The 18,296-nt window shown below is 40.2% G+C and overlaps 1 protein-coding gene across 10 annotated transcripts in view; it reads left to right on the forward strand.

Annotated features, from left to right (window-relative positions):
* Window positions 1–18,296, forward strand: part of BIRC6 (baculoviral IAP repeat containing 6) — a 247,818-nt gene that overhangs the window by 39,369 nt on the left and 190,153 nt on the right. For all 10 annotated transcript variants that reach the window (XR_010730270.1, XM_066266863.1, XM_066266865.1 and 7 more), the window contains exons 4-6: window positions 8,964–9,157; window positions 11,878–11,989; window positions 14,365–14,447. Coding sequence is in view for 9 of the 10 variants with exons in the window: in XM_066266863.1 (XP_066122960.1) it covers window positions 8,964–9,157; window positions 11,878–11,989; window positions 14,365–14,447 (389 nt within the window). In the remaining variant the exon portion in view is untranslated. The remainder of the gene's footprint in view (window positions 1–8,963; window positions 9,158–11,877; window positions 11,990–14,364; window positions 14,448–18,296) is intronic.

Consider the following 18,296-nt stretch of genomic DNA (forward strand, 5'->3'; position numbering starts at 1 on the left):
TATCCCATTGATAGAACATTTTATTTAGTAACACAAACCATACTCTGCATTTCAACAGAGAATTTATTATAAGGAATTGATTTAACACGTTTGAAAACTAGAAAAGTGAAAAAGAAACGCTGGGGTGACACTGATAGTAGCTACAGGAAGCAGCGCTCACCCAGATGAGCTTAGGTTCCTCAGACCCTACAAACTTAGGGAAAGGGCCTTGTGGCTCTGGGTCTCAGATTTCTGAACAGGAGGTGCTGCCCAGCTGGTACCTGTGGAGCTTGGAGCATGTGGAACTGAAACTCATAACTGAAAAGAGCTGCTACTTGGCTGATGTTAGTACCTCTGAGGGAACTCTAGGAGATGGGTTCTGGGAACGCTAAGGAAACAAGACAGGAAACTGCCACAAGAATCAACTGCTGCCACCAGGTGTTTTGTTGGAACAACACTAACAACAATGACAAGTGATAGCAAGGAGCAAGTTTTTCTCCCCTTAGTATGTTTTGCAGTTTCCACCCTGTGTTCCTTTTGCCAGAGCCCAACAGCCAGGAAACTGGTTGGCAAAGAGGGAATATAGTTTGTAGAGTCCCAGCCCCAACGTGACAGAGAAGAGAAGTAAAGGGTAGGTTTGGAGCTTAGAGACAGTAGTTTAGTAATGGGCATAGCCCACCCCGTGCTTACTAAGCATCCACATACACACTATCTATGGGTATCTGAACTTTCATACAACAAAAATATTATGCTTTTACTTAACAAGAGGCACTGTTCCTTTTTACAAATTAATCTCCCTCCCTATCCCCAGAAAGGAGAGAAATGAACTTCCAAAAGATATATTTATATTATCCTTCCCTAGGTAATATTAACTACTCCTAAAATTTAGTCTCGACTCTTTCAGGTAACAGAATCTGCTACCTAAAGACTAAATTAACTATAAATAATTTTTTTTCTTTTTTACAGAGTCAGAGAGAGGGATAGATAGGGACAGACAGACAGGAACGGAGAGAGATGAGAAGCATCAATCATTAGTTTTTCATTGCGACACCTTAGTTGTTCATTGATTGCTTTCTCATATATGCCTTGACCGTGGGTCTTCAGCAGACCGAGTAACCCCTTGCTCGAGCCAGCGACCTTGGGTCCAAGCTGGTGAGCTTTGCTCAAAACAAATGAGCCCGTGCTCAAGCTGGCGACCTTGGGGTCTCGAACCTGGGTCCTCCACATCCCAGTTCAATGCTCTATCCACTGTGCCTATGCCTGGACAGGCTAAATTAAAAATTTTTTTTTTTTTTTTTTTTTTGTATTTTTCGAAAGCTGGAAATGGGGAGAGACAGTCAGACAGACTCCCGCATGCGCCCCACTGGGATCCACCTGGCACGCCCACCAGGGGCGAAGCTCTGCCCACCAGGGGGCGATGCCCTCTGGGGCGTCGCTCTGCCGTGACCAGAGCCACTCTAGTGCCTGGGGCAGAGGCCAAGGAGCCATCCCCAGCGCCCGGGCCATCTTTGCTCCAATGGAGCCTCAGCTGCAGGAGGGGAAGAGAGAGACAGAGAGGAAGGAAGGGGTGGGTGGAGAAGCAAATGGGCGCTTCTCCTATGTGCCCTGGCCGGGAATCGAACCCGGGTCCCCCACACGCCAGGCCGACGCTCTACCGCTGAGCCAACCGGCCAGGGCTAAATAAAAATTTTAATAAAGTAATGTCTTTATATTGTGTGAATCTTTGTGCCTGTATTTATCTAAATTTCCATTCATCCATCTATTCATCTATTTATTCATCTATCATAAGGGAAGAAAATATACATAGCTGCTCTATTCCTCAATTTTCAATGTGAAGAAGATATACTTGACATTTATAACCTCCTTCTTTTACTACCTATTCTATATTCCCCTTTTCTTGAGCTAGCCCCTCAACTGGCCAGGTGTCTTTGCATGATTGAGTGACCTAAGTCCTCATTCTTGAGGCTCCAAATCCTCAGTGGTGCTGTGTTTAAGTTGTAATTTATTCGTCTTTGCTATTGGAAATAAAACGACTTAGAGGCATCCTAGAGAAATCTCCTGGATTCTGTTTAAGTTCTCCAGGTCCTTATTAGTTAGCACCAACTTAATTTCCCTTGTTCATCTGTTTTTTTTTTGTTTGTTTGTTTATTTTTTTGGTGACAGAGTCAGAGAGAGGGACAGATAGGAACAGATAGACAGGAAGCTAGAGAGATGAGAAACATCAATTCTTCGTTGCAGCTCCTTAGTTGTTCATTGATTGATTTCTCATATGTGCCTTGACCGGGGGGCTACAGCAGACAGAGTGGCCCTTTGCTTGAGCCAGCGACCTTGGGCTCAAGCTGGTGAGCCTTGCTCAAATCAGATGAGCCTGCGCTCAAGCTGGCAACCTCAGGGTCTTGAACCTGGGTCCTCCACGTCCCAGTCCTACACTCTATCCACTGCGCCACTGCCTGGTCAGGCTTTTTTTTCCCCCCCAGAGATAGAGTCAGAGAGAGGGATAGACAGGGACAGACAGACAGAAACAGTGAGATGAGAAGCATCAATCTTTAGTTTTTCTTTGCACATTGCGACACTTTAGTTGTTTATTGATTGCTTTCTCATATGTGCCTTGACTATGGACCTTCAGCAGACCGAGTGGCCCCTTGCTCGAGCCAGCGACCTTGGGTCCAAGCTGGTGAGCCTTTGCTCAAATCAGATGAGCCCGTGCTCAAGCTGGCGACTTTGGGGTCTCAAATCTGGGTCCTCGGCATCCCAGTCCTACGCTATATCCGCTACGCCATCGCCTGGTCAGGCTTTTTTTTTAAAGTTACTTTTTTAAAGACTTTATTCATTTTAGAGGGAGGAGACAGAGAGAGTGAAGTGGGGGGAGGAGCAGAAAGCATCAACTCTTGTATTTGCCTTGACTAAGCAAGCCAGGTGTTTTGAACCAGCGACCTTAGCATTCTAGGTCGACACTTTACCCACTGCACCACCACAGGTCAGGCCTTGTTTGTCTGTTTTAATCATACCAGCTAGTAAAATAACCTTTTTTGCCTGATGCTGGGTAGCAGTGTCAACACGTAACTCAGTGGAACTGTTGTTGCACTCTGGTGGAGTTTTCTTTCCTTGGCTTATAAGGCCTCTAGAGCATAAAGCTCAAAACAAAGTTTGGAGATGGATTATTAAGTGTAATGCTGACCCTGCTTGAGAGGTTTCATGTAATATTTTTGGTTGATTCAGAGCATAATCCTGTAAGGTAGAACATTAACCCTTCAGGCATCTCTCCCAGTTAGTACTGAAAATGAGTCATTAGTTGGGCATTACACATTTTTTTTGTCAGGCTAGCTTCTTCTGTATGATACCACTGTTAGACCAGTCAGTTTTATGGGGAAAAGCCCATTGCTGCATTTTTTCCCCTTTGAAGTGCTCTTGATCAGAAGCAAAGAGTTATGTGAAAGACCATCATGGCATACAAGCCATTCTGTTAGTCCACAGGCAGTGATGTAATCTGGCAGACGCATTGTGGGCAGGACAGGTAAATATCCGGAGTATATATGTATTATAATGAAGACAAATTACTGCCCAGTCCTTGATGGAAGGAACCCAGTATAATTAACTAGCAATCAGGTAGCTGGCTGTTCCCCCAGGAAAATGGTGTCATATTGGGGGTTCAGCTTTGGTATGTGCAGATTAGGCAATCACCCATAGCTGTAGCCTGGTTAATCGCCTGGTTAATCTTGTTGAGGAGATGTTCATGTTGTTAGGCCTGTACCTACCTTTCCCATGACTTTAGTGATGGCATTTTGCTTATGGATCCATTAAGCAGGCACTGAAGTGACTGGAGAGAGAGTGAGTGACAGTGTGTACAATTTGTCCATTTCCTTTGGATTGGTTATCTTTTTTTATTTATTTATTGTATTTTTCTGAAGTTGGAAATGGGGAGGTAGTCAGACAGACTCCCGCATGCGCCTGACCAGGATCCACCTGACATGCCCACCAGGGGGCGATGCTCTGCCCATCTGAGGCCTTGCTCTGTTGCAACCAGAGCCATTTTAGCACCTGAGGCAGAGGTCATAGAGCCATCCTCAGTGCCCAGGCCAACTTTGCTCCAATGGAGCCTTGGCTGCGGGAGGGGAAGAGAGAGACAGAGAGGAAGGAGAGGGGGAGGGGTGGAGAAGCAGATGGGCACTTTTCCTGTGTGCCCTGGCCAGGAATCGAACCTGGGACTCCTGCACGCCAGGCTGGATTGGTTATCTTTTGATGAGGATTTATGTATTTCACAAATACTTTCACACTCTGTGTTTATACTGATAGGTCTAGCCATAGACCTTTACCCTGGGCATCCTTGTAAACATTATCTTCCAATCCTGATCTTCCTAAATTCCTTACCATCCAACCAAAACATTAGCAACTGGGCCCTTGCTGGTTGGCTCAGAGTGTCGGCCCTGCATGTGGAAGTCCCGGGTTCGATTCCTAGCCAGGGCACACAGGAGAAGCGCCCATCTGCTTCTCCACCCCTCCCCCTCTCCTTCCTCTCTGTCTCTCTCTTCCCCTCCTGCAGCCAAGGCTCCATTGGTGCAAAGTTGGTCCAGGCGCTGAGGATGGCTCCATGGCCTCCGCCTCAGATGCTAGAATGGCTCTGGTTGCAATGGAGCAATGCCCCAGATGGGCGGAGCATCGCCTCCTAGTGGGCGTGCCGGGTGGATCCCGGTCAGTTTCATGCCGGAGTCTGACTGCCTCCTTGCTTCTAACTTCCGAAAAATATAAAAAACAAACAAAAAACATTAGCTATTGTTTGTTAATCAATGAGGGTCTTTATTTTTTGAGGATCATTATTTTATTATTAATTTTTTTACGGTGTCAGAGAGAGGAATAGACAGGGACAGACAGACAGGAATGGAGAGCTGAGAAGCATCAATCATTAGTTTTTTGTTGCACGTTGCGACACCTTAGTTGTTCATTGATTGCTCTCTCATATGTGCCTTGACCACGGGCCTTCAGCAGACCGAGTGTCCCCGTGCTGGAGCCAGCGACCTTGGGTCCAAGCTAGTGAGCTTTTGCTCAAACCAGATGAGCCCGTGCTCAAGCTGGTGACCCCGGGGTCTCGAACCTGGGTCCTCGACATCCCAGTCCGACGCTCTATGCACTGCACCACTGCCTGGTCAGGTGAGGATCATTATTTTTGACTAACTCTCAATTTAGAGAAAGTGAACATCCACTTGTACTGATTGAAGTTCTGCCCACTGAGAAAACTTACCTTCATCACTCTCCTGATTGGGGCTGTGGTGTTGCTGCTGTCCACTTTGGTACCCCACTTTTTTGGGGTGGTACCAGCGTAACATGAAGAACCATCTGTAAATCCGAGCCAGAGCTTTTCTTCCTCAGTTATCTCATCATAAGGAATTTAGTGTAGAATGAAGTGGTGGCACTATGATGGATAAGAGTAGGTATTGTAGAAATCTGAGTTGCTTTGCTTGCTTATTCAGCTTGTCCTAAACTAGCCTTTGGCTTTCTCAAGAGTAATGTCTTATAAACCCCTTGTGCCCAATGCTGTGGTTAATGTGTCAGAGAATACCTACTTCATGATGGATAGCACTGATTGCTCACACATTTGTCTGATGAATAGGTCTTAATTTTTATTAGGGACTGCTAAGAAGCCAAGAGCTGTTTCTTGAGAGTAGAGCAAGTATTTACAGAAGAGACATGCTTTAGTCTACTATTCTGCCTTGTGATCGTTCCAGTTCAGATTGCCGGGGACTCCTTATAGCATCTTTACTTGCCACAGACCCCTGTATTGTTACTGAATATATTCAAAAGCTATAAGCGGTAGAGCTCTTGCAGTTCATGCTGGGTCTGGTGCAGAACTTCTTGTTCTGTACCTTATGTAATATTATTTGATAATTAAGTTAGAGCAACACACTCAAATATGATGAATATTGGATCAAAAATTCAGTTAGACCCATGAAGCATTGTGCCTCATTTTTAGTATTTGCTTTTATAAGTCGTATCAACTTTCTTGCAACTTGGAGGAAATATCTTGACAAGCCCAGGCCATTGGACCTGCAGAAATTTCAGACGTTGCAGGACCCTGAGGTTTTCTGGGGATTATTGATTCTCCTTAGCTTGCATGTTAATTACTAAGACATTTAAATTCCTTTCCACCTCCTCTTCATCTGGACCAATTAGTGTGATGTTATCAATGTAGTAGACCAATGTGGTGATCTGCAGGATGTTAGTTTGATCACAGTTTCTACAGACTAGATCAGTGTTTTTCAACCAGTGCTGGACTGCCAGAAATTTCATGCCGGTTTGCAAAAGAGTTAAGCACCCTGATAGTATGTGAAGATTATAGACCCAGTGATTTTAGTTGAATTTGCTTATGCTCAGGGTGATTGCCACTTATCAGCCTGTATATTGCATGAAAATACTATTGAGGTTGTCTTAGATATCTTTGTAACTTGTAGCCTTGTTCAAACAACCTTTTGCCCCATGTAGAGCATTCACAAATCATGCACAAAAGACAAAAAGTATTCAGACAGATTTATGTAGTATTCAATGCATGGTACATGTGGACTTCAAATATCAAGCAATAGCTTGTACCATGTTGCACTATTAGGCTCAGTAAGGTAAAATTTTATTGTTATGTGTTTCCTTTTCGTCCAGCTAGGTCATCAGTCCCCAAATGTAAGAAGGTTGATGCCCTGATGGGATAGCTTAGTTGGTTAGAGCATTATTCTGAAGCATAAAGGTTGCTGGTTCGATCCCCGGTCAGGGCACATACAGGAACGGGTTATGTTCCTATCTCTCTCTCTCTCTCTCTCTCTCTCTCTCTCTCTCCCTCCCTCTCCCTCTCCCTCTCCCTCTCTCCCTCTCTCTCCCCCCCCTTCCTCCCTCCCCATTCCTTTCTATTTATATAAAAAACATCAATTAAAAAAGTTGAAAACCACTGGACTAGATTATGGTAAAGAGCATGAAATTAGACCCAGGGTAAGACTGTGAAGATTTATAGTTATAGCCAGATAAAAGCAGTTACTTCTGGTTGGTCCTTAAAAATAATAGAGGGAAAAAAGTATTTGACAGAAATGTACATAATTGTGTACCAGATATCAAGGGATTTGTTGATATTCTTCTATAAAGATAACCCATCATCTTGAACAGCAGCTGTAGTTCAAGTTACTACCACCTGATAGTTTACAATCCGTATTCTTCAAGATCCATTTACTTTCAGCATAAGCTAAACAGGCAAGTTGAATGGAGGTGAGATAATTTGAATATCCTTATATCTTTCAGGTATCTTATAATAGCCTTAGGGAATGAAAGTTCTAGGGGCTTCCACTTGGCCTTTCTTGCTTTAATAGTTCTCAGAGAGGCTCAGAGACAAAAATTAACAGTGCAGGAATTTTTCTCATTGTTCTATATCTCTTAATTATGCATTTGGGAACTGGAAAAATATCTACAGGATAGGTCTGGGGACACACAGAACTCACTAAGATAGCTTTGAGCTAAAACTATTAAATCACTTAACCATATAAGTCCCTATTTTCACTAGTGGACCCCTGTGATGTTTTAGGTCAGTTCGTTGCTACTGTCCTACAATGTCTGAAAGATCATAGTATTTTCTATCCTCTCTGCACAGTGACTGTAGTAAATGCCCACAGGTACCTTTGGGAAAGGCTTAGAGTATGATTTGCAATGTACAGTGGAGGCATTGTTATAGGGTTCTTTCTCAGGGGGATTCAGCTTCCCTTTCAACCTAGGGGCTCTGGATAGGTGAACAGGGTAGGTCTTGAAACAAAGAGGCTTTCATTCTCTCTTTGTTCTTCTTTGTTCTTTGTTGTTTAGTAGTTCAAGTCATATTTCTGGACACAAGTTTTTTCAGTCTTATAAAGTAATAATTTAAGTAGGCTGCTTAGATTATACTAGACAGTAGAAACCTTTCATAGGTGAGCAGGGAAGGATATAAAGATGAAATTACTTTAGACTTCTAGGAGAATAATACTTATCATTTTTGCAGTCTAACTTTTTAAATTTTTTTAAATTTATTTACCACTCAGACTGCGTTTTCTCCCTCTTACTCTCCCAAAGGAAGAGAGTAACGATGCAGTCTTTTTTTTTTTAAATTTATTTTTTATTTATTCATTTTAGAGAGGAGAGGGAGAGACAGAGAAAGAGAGAGAGAGAGGAGAGAAAGAGAGAGAGAGAAGGGGGGGAGGAGCTGGAAGCATCAACTCCCATATGTGCCTTGACCAGGCAAGCCCAGGGTTTTGAACCGGCGACCTCAGCATTTCCAGGTCGACGCTTTATCCACTGCGCCACCACAGGTCAGGCGATGCAGTCTAACTTTTAAAGTAATTATTTATTGAATGCCTACTCTGTTAAACATTGCACCAATCCTTATTTGAATTCTCATGAGAATATTATATGAATAGGTATTTAATATTTTCCATTTCACATGAGCAGGAAACTGAAATTAATTTAACCTGGGTACCATAGCTGATGATGAATATGAATGTGGAATCTAAGTTTCTGTGACTACAAGATACATGCTTTTTAGTTTTGCTGTATTGTGGTGACAGTAACAGTAAATATGGTATATTAGAATCTGCTAAACCAAAATATTTCTTATCTACCTCAGTCGTGATAAATTGTACGTACTACTATGTTCTTACGAGGGGCGATATTTGAGTGCCTAGTTTGTGTTTAACATTGAATATGTGCTGGAGAAATATTAAATATTATAGGTGATTTCAGTTATCCTTACTTATGGTTGGGATATGTGAGAAGCTGTGCTATTATCTTGTTCTAAATTGCCTTTTTTTCAGGTAGAGTTTAGTTGAGATTTTATTTTTTACAGAATTGCAAGTTTCTGCTTTAACTGATGAATTAATGGAGTAAACTGACTTGAGACTGATAAATAGTTCCTTATTTTAGAATGTATATGTTATGTTTTTGGTTAAAACTGTTGCGTACATTTTCCTTTGCTTATACAGCCCATTTTCTTTCAGTGGGCCACAGTTACATTTCATCTTCCTCATCATGTGTTAAAGTCCATTGCCAGTGCCATTGTGAATGAACTCAAGAAATTAAATCAAAATGTTGCTGCCTTACCTGTGGCGTCCTCAGTGATGGACAGATTGTCTTACCTCTTACCTAGTGCACGTCCAGAACTTGGAGTGGGGCCAGGCCGTTCTGTGGACAGGTATAACCTTACTTATAAAGAGATTTAATTCTAAGATTGAATGCATTAGTTTTTTAATTAACCAAGAGTAACTAAATTTGATGATTAAAAAATAAATTTTAGGATGTTTTTGAAAACAATTTCAATGGTTATTTCCATCAAAATACTGAAGCGAAGTAACTACTCGAAACATTATTTGTTTTAGTCCCTGGAAGGTATTTAAAACTATGTTTTGAAAATTTTTACTTCCTACTTGCTTAATAAATATTTGAATCAACTTAAAATATTATAATTATTCACTATATAAGAATTTCTTTTCTCATTGAAGTTCTGTGACCTTTGAGATACATTTTGATAAATTAAAAAATGGTGCCAGAATCGAAGTGTAAGAGCCATATATTGGGAAGGGATGGGTCAAGGGGAGGGGCACAAAGTTAGAAGGTGACGGAAGACAGTTTGACTTTGGATGATGGGTATGCAACATAATCAAATGTCAAAATAACCTGGAGATGTTTTCTCTGAACCTGTGTACCCTGATTGATCAATGTTACCCCATTAAAATTAATTAAAAATTAAAAAAAGAGCCATATATTATTTTTTACTTAAAATAATAAAAAAAGTTAAAAATTTAATTAGCACAGTTTTGAATTAAGAATTTTATGCTCCCTGCTTTGGATTTAAAGTATTACAAAAATCATATCTCAACCATCATTTTTAAAAATAGAGATTTATTGAGGTTCTGTTTTATGTAAAACTAATTAAAAAGCCATTAATGCATTCCTTTAAAAACTTAAAGATGTGTTATTTGAAATAACACATCAGATTCTTATTAAAAGCAGTGAAGTTTAAAACTGTTATACTGAAATATTAAATTTAAAAATTCTGATTAAGTTTAATTTGCCTTCACATGGAGCATTTTATGTTTCACATTTTCATTGGTGTAAATTATAACTTCCTGTGCTTTTTTCTGAAGTACATTTATAATAGTACATGCTGATGTTAGCAAAGGCATTACTGAATGAATTAACTTTTAACTTTTATAAATTACGGCTCTTATATTTGCAATATTTGTTAGTTTATCTCATGGTAAACTGAGACTTTACCTAATCAATTGCCTTTTTAAAGTGATTTTATTATATAAATAACTTTATAGCTTGTATTAAAATTTGCAAAGATTTTTTTGTATTCCATAGTAACATTGCTATCTCTATATTTTGGGCAAAATGTAGAAACTGTCATTTTTAATACGAATAACTTTCCGATGACATGTGCTGTGATTATCCTTAAAATATTTGGAATATGTCTGGAGAGGGGGGAATCTATACTTAGAACAAATGTTTCTTGGCTGAGAGCTATGTCTGTCTTGAAATTATAAAACAGCCCCTCAGAACTATTTTCATTGTGAACAGTAGCAGGGTTTCTAAAGAAATCAGTGCAAGCTGTGGTAAATATTTTAGGAAATGAATTGATGGGATAGGATATTCAGTATTTTTGGAGGTGTTAAAATGTCTCAGAATATTATCTTTGATGTAGACTGTGTGTTTGTTTCAGTAAAAATGAATCTAGGCCTGACCTGTGGTGGCACAATGGATAAAGGGTCAACCTAGAATGCTGAGGTCTCCAGGTTGCCGGTTCAAAACCCTGGGCTTGCCTGGTCAAGGCACATATGGGAGTTGATGCTTCCTGCTACCCCCCCTTCTCTAAAATGAATAAAAAAAAATCTTAAAAAAAAAATGGATCTAGGATCCTTATGAGGACCTTGATGAACCTAGGTCAGCTGGAGGTTTGAATTAGGTTCACTTTGATGGTATTGTTGTTCTGTTTGGGGACAGTTTTCTAAGACTGATACAGGTCTTAAAGACATCTATTGCTTGTAAAGGATAAAGCTTTTTTAAACCATAGGCATTGTGTTTTTCAGACCAGAACACAACCATGAGTTAAACCTAAGATCACTAACAATATTATAGGAAATTATGTACTAATTTAAGGTAGAATTTAAAGAAAAATATTTTTCTGGTCTCGTGATGACCTTTACCACTTTATCTTTTTTTCCTTCCTGTTACCAGTTATACATTTGTATTAGGAAGAGTGAGCTTTGCCTACCAGTTTTTTCTTAAAACTTTTGGACTTTTTCTAATTTTTGTATGATTCTGTAAAAAAAAAATGCTATAACACTCTGTTACAGGTTCATGCTCAGTAAGCTCATATATTTTAATATGATAACATATAAAGATTTCCTGTTTTGATAATTCTGTGGAGAGTACAACTTTCCTGGAAACTGATTTCTCTGGAGGAAACAAAAACTGCTTACTACTTAAAACATATTAAATTAGAAAATACTTTCTCAATGTGGTTGAGATAAAACTACTGTTTCTTTGGTTGTGGTTTTATCCACTTATTATGCCAACTTATTATCCACTTGGCACATGATGATAGCATGCTACTGTGTGCTTCTTCATTTCCAGATGTGGTATTCTCTCCTTGGTAATTATGCAACATCGGTTATCTGCCACTGGAATTGTTTATCATTTGTGGCCATCAATCAGGTTTCTTTTCCCCTTCCCTGTTTAAGAGAAATTCCTTAAAGTGATCATTTTTAGTTTAAAATACAAGTTTAAATGTGGTCATTATACTGTTACTAGTTCCTGTTGATAATTAAGCAAAAATTTTTTAGTGTGAAATAGAAGTGTCATTATCACTTGATGCCTAATTTTGATTACATAAATTATGTTTACTTTTAGATCGTTAATGTATAGTGAAGCTAACAGACGGGAGACATTTACTTCATGGCCTCATGTAGGCTATAGATGGGCACAGCCGGATCCCATGGCTCAAGCTGGATTTTATCATCAGGTAAAAATGATTATAAAAAAAAACACCTTTAAAAAAATGTTTTTCAAAAACTTATTTTATGTATCCTGGCTCTGTGCTTCTGTGTTGTATGCCTTTATGTGAGTTGTTTTTTTAAAAAATTCTTTCATCAACTGTCTGTTTTCTATGTCTTGTCTTGTGTATGAAAAGAAAAATAAATTGTTAAAAAGTAACTGAGTTAATGCTGCACAACTATTTTCTTTCAGAAAATAGGCAGTATTCTTCAGGTATGTTTTTTTAAAAGTATTCTCTTTGGATATGTATTTATTTTTGCTATTTAACTTCTGTATTTATGACATAGTAGTAGCTGCTTAGGGTAATTCAATAAAAGCAATGTATTACTCCTAAAATTCTTACTTTATTTGGGATATAAATTACCCATATACTGTATAACTATAGTAGCAGCATTATGGGTACTAAAATGCAATCTGAATACATATTTTGTTGACTAAGACATTGTGCAGAAAGAGGAATAGTCAAGGGAAATAGTCATAGTTTTATGTAGGGAAAGAGGCTAGTGTATTTGTAGGGATTAATGTGACAAAAACACAGGAGAATGGGACAGAAGGAAGTTATAAAAAAATGAGTTTAGATAAGCATACTTACTAATTTAAAGAATTGAGTACAGTGGAGACGACTTACTACCATTTTACCCCTGCCAAAGAATCGTAGATAGCTAATACTTACATGTAGGTTTTACATATAGCTTGCTTTTAGAATTCAACTAAACTTTGAAATACATTGAAGTCAGTGACATGAAGAATCTAAAGAGTGATTATTCCTTAGTGTCTTGAAGTTTCTCTGACTATGTTAACTAAAATTAAATCAGAATATCATATATTTGAATGTTTTATTCAGATTTTTAGTTAGTCATCTGGAGACACGCTAATATTAGAATCACTGGAATTTTTTTCTTGAATTAAGGATTAATTATGGACCTTTTTTTCCTAACAGTTTATCTTCATATTTGGTGTCATTTCCTAGAATAGTCTTTGTGAAGAGATGACTTAATATTTTTCCTGTTGAGTTATTATTATTTATTGTATTCTATCTTCTCAGAGAGATCAAATCTTAGGTTTTCGAGAATCTTCTGTCTATATTAGGGGCTGATTATTTTTAATCTTTTAAAATATTTAATAAATTTAGACATAGTAAATGCTAATTAAAGTAAGTGATCAAAAATAATAATACCAGTCTGACCAGACGGTGGCACAGTGGATAGAGCGTCAGACTGGGATGTGGAGGACCCAGGTTCAAAACCCTGAGGTCGCAGGCTTGAGCGCGGGTTCATCTGGTTTGAGCAAGGCTCTCCAGCTTGAGCAAGGGGTCACTCAGTCTGCTGAATCATCCCTCCCCCTCAAGGCACATATGAGAAAGCAATCAGTGAACAACTAAGGTGCCGCAACGAAGAATTGATGCTTCTCATCTTTCTCCCTTTCTGTTCCTTTCTGATTCTTTGTCTCTGTCAAAAAAAAAAAAAAAAAAAGTACCAGTTTTTAGAGCTGTATTTCAGTTCAAGTTTTGTTACAATATTTTACATATATGTAGCTTGTCCCATTAGGTTTACTAGTCTGTTTCCTTTTTACTTGCCCTTTCTTGTCTTTATATGGAATAATTCAGTTTGTAATAATAAACTTGCTAGACTACTTTTTTTCTATACTAGACTATATTTCAAATACTTTAGTACTGCGATCAGAAGATACTAATCAGAGATTGTGTATGTGTCTGTTTCCATATTTGATTTAGTGGTCATTTTCTTTTTTTTTTTTTTTTTTTTTTTTCCTTTTCATTTTTCTGAAGCTGGAAACAGGGAGAGACAGTCAGACAGACTCCCGCATGCGCCCGACCGGGATCCACCCGGCACGCCCACCAGGGGCGAAGCTCTGCCCACCAGGGGGCGATGCTCTGCCCATCCTGGGCGTCGCCATGTTGCGACCAGAGCCACTCTAGCGCCTGGGGCAGAGGCCACAGAGCCATCCCCAGCGCCCGGGCCATCTTTGCTCCAATGGAGCCTTGGCTGCGGGAGGGGAAGAGAGAGACAGAGAGGAAAGCGCGGCGGAGGGGTGGAGAAGCAAATGGGCGCTTCTCCTGTGTGCCCTGGCCGGGAATCGAACCCGGGTCCTCCGCACGCTAGGCCGACGCTCTACCGCTGAGCCAACCGGCCAGGGCAGTGGTCATTTTCTGATGAAACAGTTTTTCAAATACTGGGGATTCAGTGTACTGTTGAAACTTAATAGTGTTTTTTTTCAACATAGAATTTTACCTAAATTTATTGTTTTAGGAGAGATTTTATTTTTTCTTATTAAAAAGCTATTTAGTATTGATTAACCATGTCTGTCTTCTTTATAACTTTGCAGCCTGCCTCATCTGGAGATGATAGAGCCATGTGTTTTACTTGTAGTGTATGTCTCGTTTGTTGGGAACCTACTGATGAACCTTGGTGAGTCTTGACTTTTCTTGGCATAACAGGCTAAGTTAAACCTATAAACATGCTTCTAAATTTTAACTTTTCTGATCTAGATATAATAATATTTATGCCTTTCTGCCATTAATATTTTTGCCTTTGTCTCAAGAAGATGAAGTAGCACTGTCTATGCTCTGTCACATCACTTGGCATACAATGTGTCTAAGGTCTTTCACTTCCTAAAAACTGTAGGAAGTGAAGAATTAGAATCAGACTCTGGAAACCAGGAGGCTATGATAAAATAAACGACAAGAGTATGATTCAGTTTGATTGTTTAATACAGATCTGTCGATGCAGGCTGCCATCAGGGGATCCACAGGTCAGGGTCCTATGATTCACATTTTTAATTTTTAAATTTTTTATTATTTTGTATTTTCTGAAGTTGGAAACGGGGAGGCAGTCAGACAGACTCCCGCATGTGCCCGCCCGGGATCCATCCGCCATGCCTACCAGGGGGCGATGCTCTGCCCATCTGGGGCGTCGCTCTGTTGTAACCAGAGCCATTCTAGTGCCTGATGCATAGGCCATGGAGTCATCCTCAGCACCCGGGCCAACTTTGCTCCAGTGGAGCCTCGGCTGGGGGAGGGGAAGAGAGAGACAGAGAGAAAGGAGAGGGCGAGGGGTGGAGAAGCAGATGGGCGCTTCTCCTGTGTGCCCTGGCCGGGAATTGAACCCGGGACTCCTATATGCCAGGCTGACGCTCTACCACTGAGCCAACCAGCCAGGGCCCACATTTTTAATTTTGAAGTAATTTTAGATGATTTTTATCCTAGTGAATGAAAAAATTAGTACTTGGTGAAATATTAGAGGTAATATATTGAAACCTTATTTTTACAAATAACTACTCTGAGGCTCTATTAATAGAAAGAGTAATAATGGCCAATACAGGGTAGGGCAAATACGGGTTTACAATTGTTCCTATGGAAATAATACAGTCAGTAAAAATAATGTAAGAAAAATGGCCGGTGGTTCAGTGGATAGAGTGTCAGCCTGGTGTGTGAATGTCCCAAGTTCAATTCCTGGTCAGGGCACACAGGAGAAGTGACTATCTGCTTCTCTTTCCCCTCTGTCTCCCCCTTTTTGTCTTCTTCCTCTCCTGCAGCCAGTGGCTTGCTTTATTTGAGCATGGCCCTGGGCACTGAGGATAGCTCAGTTGGTCTGAGCAGGTCAGCCTAAGGTGCTAAAAATAGCTTGGTACTAGAGCATCGGCCACAAACGGGTTGATGGGTGGATCCCAGTCAGGGCACAGCTGGGAGTCTGTTTCTCTATCTTCCCTCACCTCGCGTAAAAAAAAAAGTAAAAAAGATACAAGAATAAACTTTTTTGTACTCACAACTGTATACCTATATTTTTTACTAATTTAATTTTAAAAATAGCCCTATGAGGTAGGTATATAAAAATCTTTGTTTTATTGGAGAGAAGTGAGTATGTTCTCCAATTTAATTTTTACAGACAATCATATAGGAATTATTTTTTCATTTTAAAATAAAATAAAATATAATGTGTCCGTAAAGTAATGGTGCTCTTTTGACTGGTCATAGGAAAGCAACAAAAAACGATAGAAATGTGAAATCTGCACCAAATAAAAGGAAAACTCTCCCAGTTTCATACCTATTCAGTGCAGTTCGATGTGGGTTCACATACAGAATTTTTAGGGCTCCTTAGGTAGCTATCCCGTATAGCCTCTGGCCTACCAGAACGGGGTTTCTCCACCAAACTGCCTGTTTCCTTCAATTGCTTATCCCACCGAGTAATGTTATTCCTATGTGGTGGCGCTTCTTTATAAACACGCCGATACTCATGTTGGACTTTGGTCATGGATTTGAATTTAGCGAGCCACAGAACACACTGAACTTTGTACCGTCCACATCTCGACTGGCATTGCCGTGGGCTGCTCCGCTGTATACACGGTGTTACATCATCATCTGCGCATGCACACATGCTGCCACATCATCCTACAGAAACCGGGAGGGTTTTCCTTTTATTTGGTGCAGATTTCACATTTCTATCATCTTTTGTTTCTTTCCTGTGACCGGTCAAAAGTGCACCATGACTTTACAGACACACTGTATGCTGATGGGGACTTATGGCTAGTTAATGATGGAGCCAGGATTTGGTTTTAGAATACATCACTTATTTTGTACTAAAATTAGTTCGAGATCTCTAAGCTTTAATCAGCTGATATGAGTGGGCTGAACTTGGTAAAGTGTACCTAGGGTATACAATATGGATTCCAGGTTGTGCTGGGAAATACTGTATCAAAAATTGAAGTTGCGGGGCCCTGGCCGGTTGGCTCAGCGGTAGAGCGTCGGCCTAGCGTGCGGAGGACCCGGGTTCGATTCCCGGCCAAGGCATACAGGAGAAGCGCCCATTTGCTTCTCCACCCCTCCGCCGCGCTTTCCTCTCTGTCTCTCTCTCTTCCCCTCCCGCAGCCAAGGCTCCATTGGAGCAAAGATGGCCCGGGCGCTGGGGATGGCTCTGTGGCCTCTGCCTCAGGCGCTAGAGTGGCTCTGGTCGCAACATGGTGACGCCCAGGATGGGCAGTGCATCGCCCCCTGGTGGGCAGAGCTTCGCCCCATGGTGGGCGTGCCGGGTGGATCCCGGTCGGGCGCATGCGAGAGTCTGTCTGACTGTCTCTCCCTGTTTCCAGCTTCGGAAAAATGAAAAAAAAAAAAAAAAATTGAAGTTGCATCTGTCTGTAGGCTTAGAGTTGAATATGAGGAGCTTCCAATTTAGGTTAGGGTTCTGTTTGGTACTCTTTTCTTCTTGAAATCATCATACATAATGTTATTTAACACATTCCTGGAAAATTACACTTTGATACTGTAGAATGTAACTTTATTCGTAAATACTTTTTATTGGGAAAGTTGATTCAGATTTTCAGTTTTGCCTGTTTAAAATCCATCATTTCTTAACATGGTCAGCAAATCAAGGATTCTACCTTTTTGCCCTAGGATTCAGAATTCCTCAACTCAAGCAGTCGGTAGAATCTCTGAGGACTCGAGGACAATACTGGAGATCTATAAGAGGGAACAGAATTAATGGGGGCTGGCGGGCTGGGAGGCTGTGCCTGAGCATTACTTGAATCTAGAAGTGGGAAAAGAATGAAGACTTGGAAGGGGAAAATGGGACTCATATTTACTGGTGAGAGTTGATAGAGCTACTTTGGAGGAAGATTGAAATTTTAGAAAAATGGGCATACCTTAGTATCTAGCAATTCCACTTCTACTTACTTACTCTATGGAATCAATTGCTCTTGTATACAAGGAGGCTTATATGAATGGCCACTGAATTGAAAAACTGGAAGCATCTTAAATGCCTGTCATCAGGGAGTAACCAAAAAAAAAAAAGTGCTATACTATTTAATCAACTATTATCCAGTAATGAAAGGGAATGAATAGTTAGCTATTAATCACTATTAGTAACTTTTAGATGTTATTATATCAAGAAAGCTGTTGTAGAGTGATTCATACAGTGATTCTGTTTATTTAAAATAAAAGTCATATATTTTTATATGTACATATGTATATGTAAACTTATAAAATTACTTAAAATTGTAACATTCCTGGAGATAGAATAGATTACTGAGTTTGGATATTGTAATTGAAGTGGTTCTTTAGCTTTATGTGGTGTGTGTCACTTGAATAAATATAATTTTTTTTTTTTGTATTTTTCTGAAGCTGGAAACGGAGAGAGACAGTCAGACAGACTCCTGTATGCGCCCGACCGGGATCCACCCGGCACGCCCACCAGGGGTGAAGCTCTGCCCACCAGGGGGCGATGCTCTGCCCATCCTGGGTGTCGCTATGTTGTGACCAGAGCCAC

This window comes from Saccopteryx bilineata, chromosome 3 (assembly GCF_036850765.1).
Source record: "Saccopteryx bilineata isolate mSacBil1 chromosome 3, mSacBil1_pri_phased_curated, whole genome shotgun sequence".
NCBI classification, from domain to species: Eukaryota; Metazoa; Chordata; class Mammalia; order Chiroptera; family Emballonuridae; genus Saccopteryx; species Saccopteryx bilineata.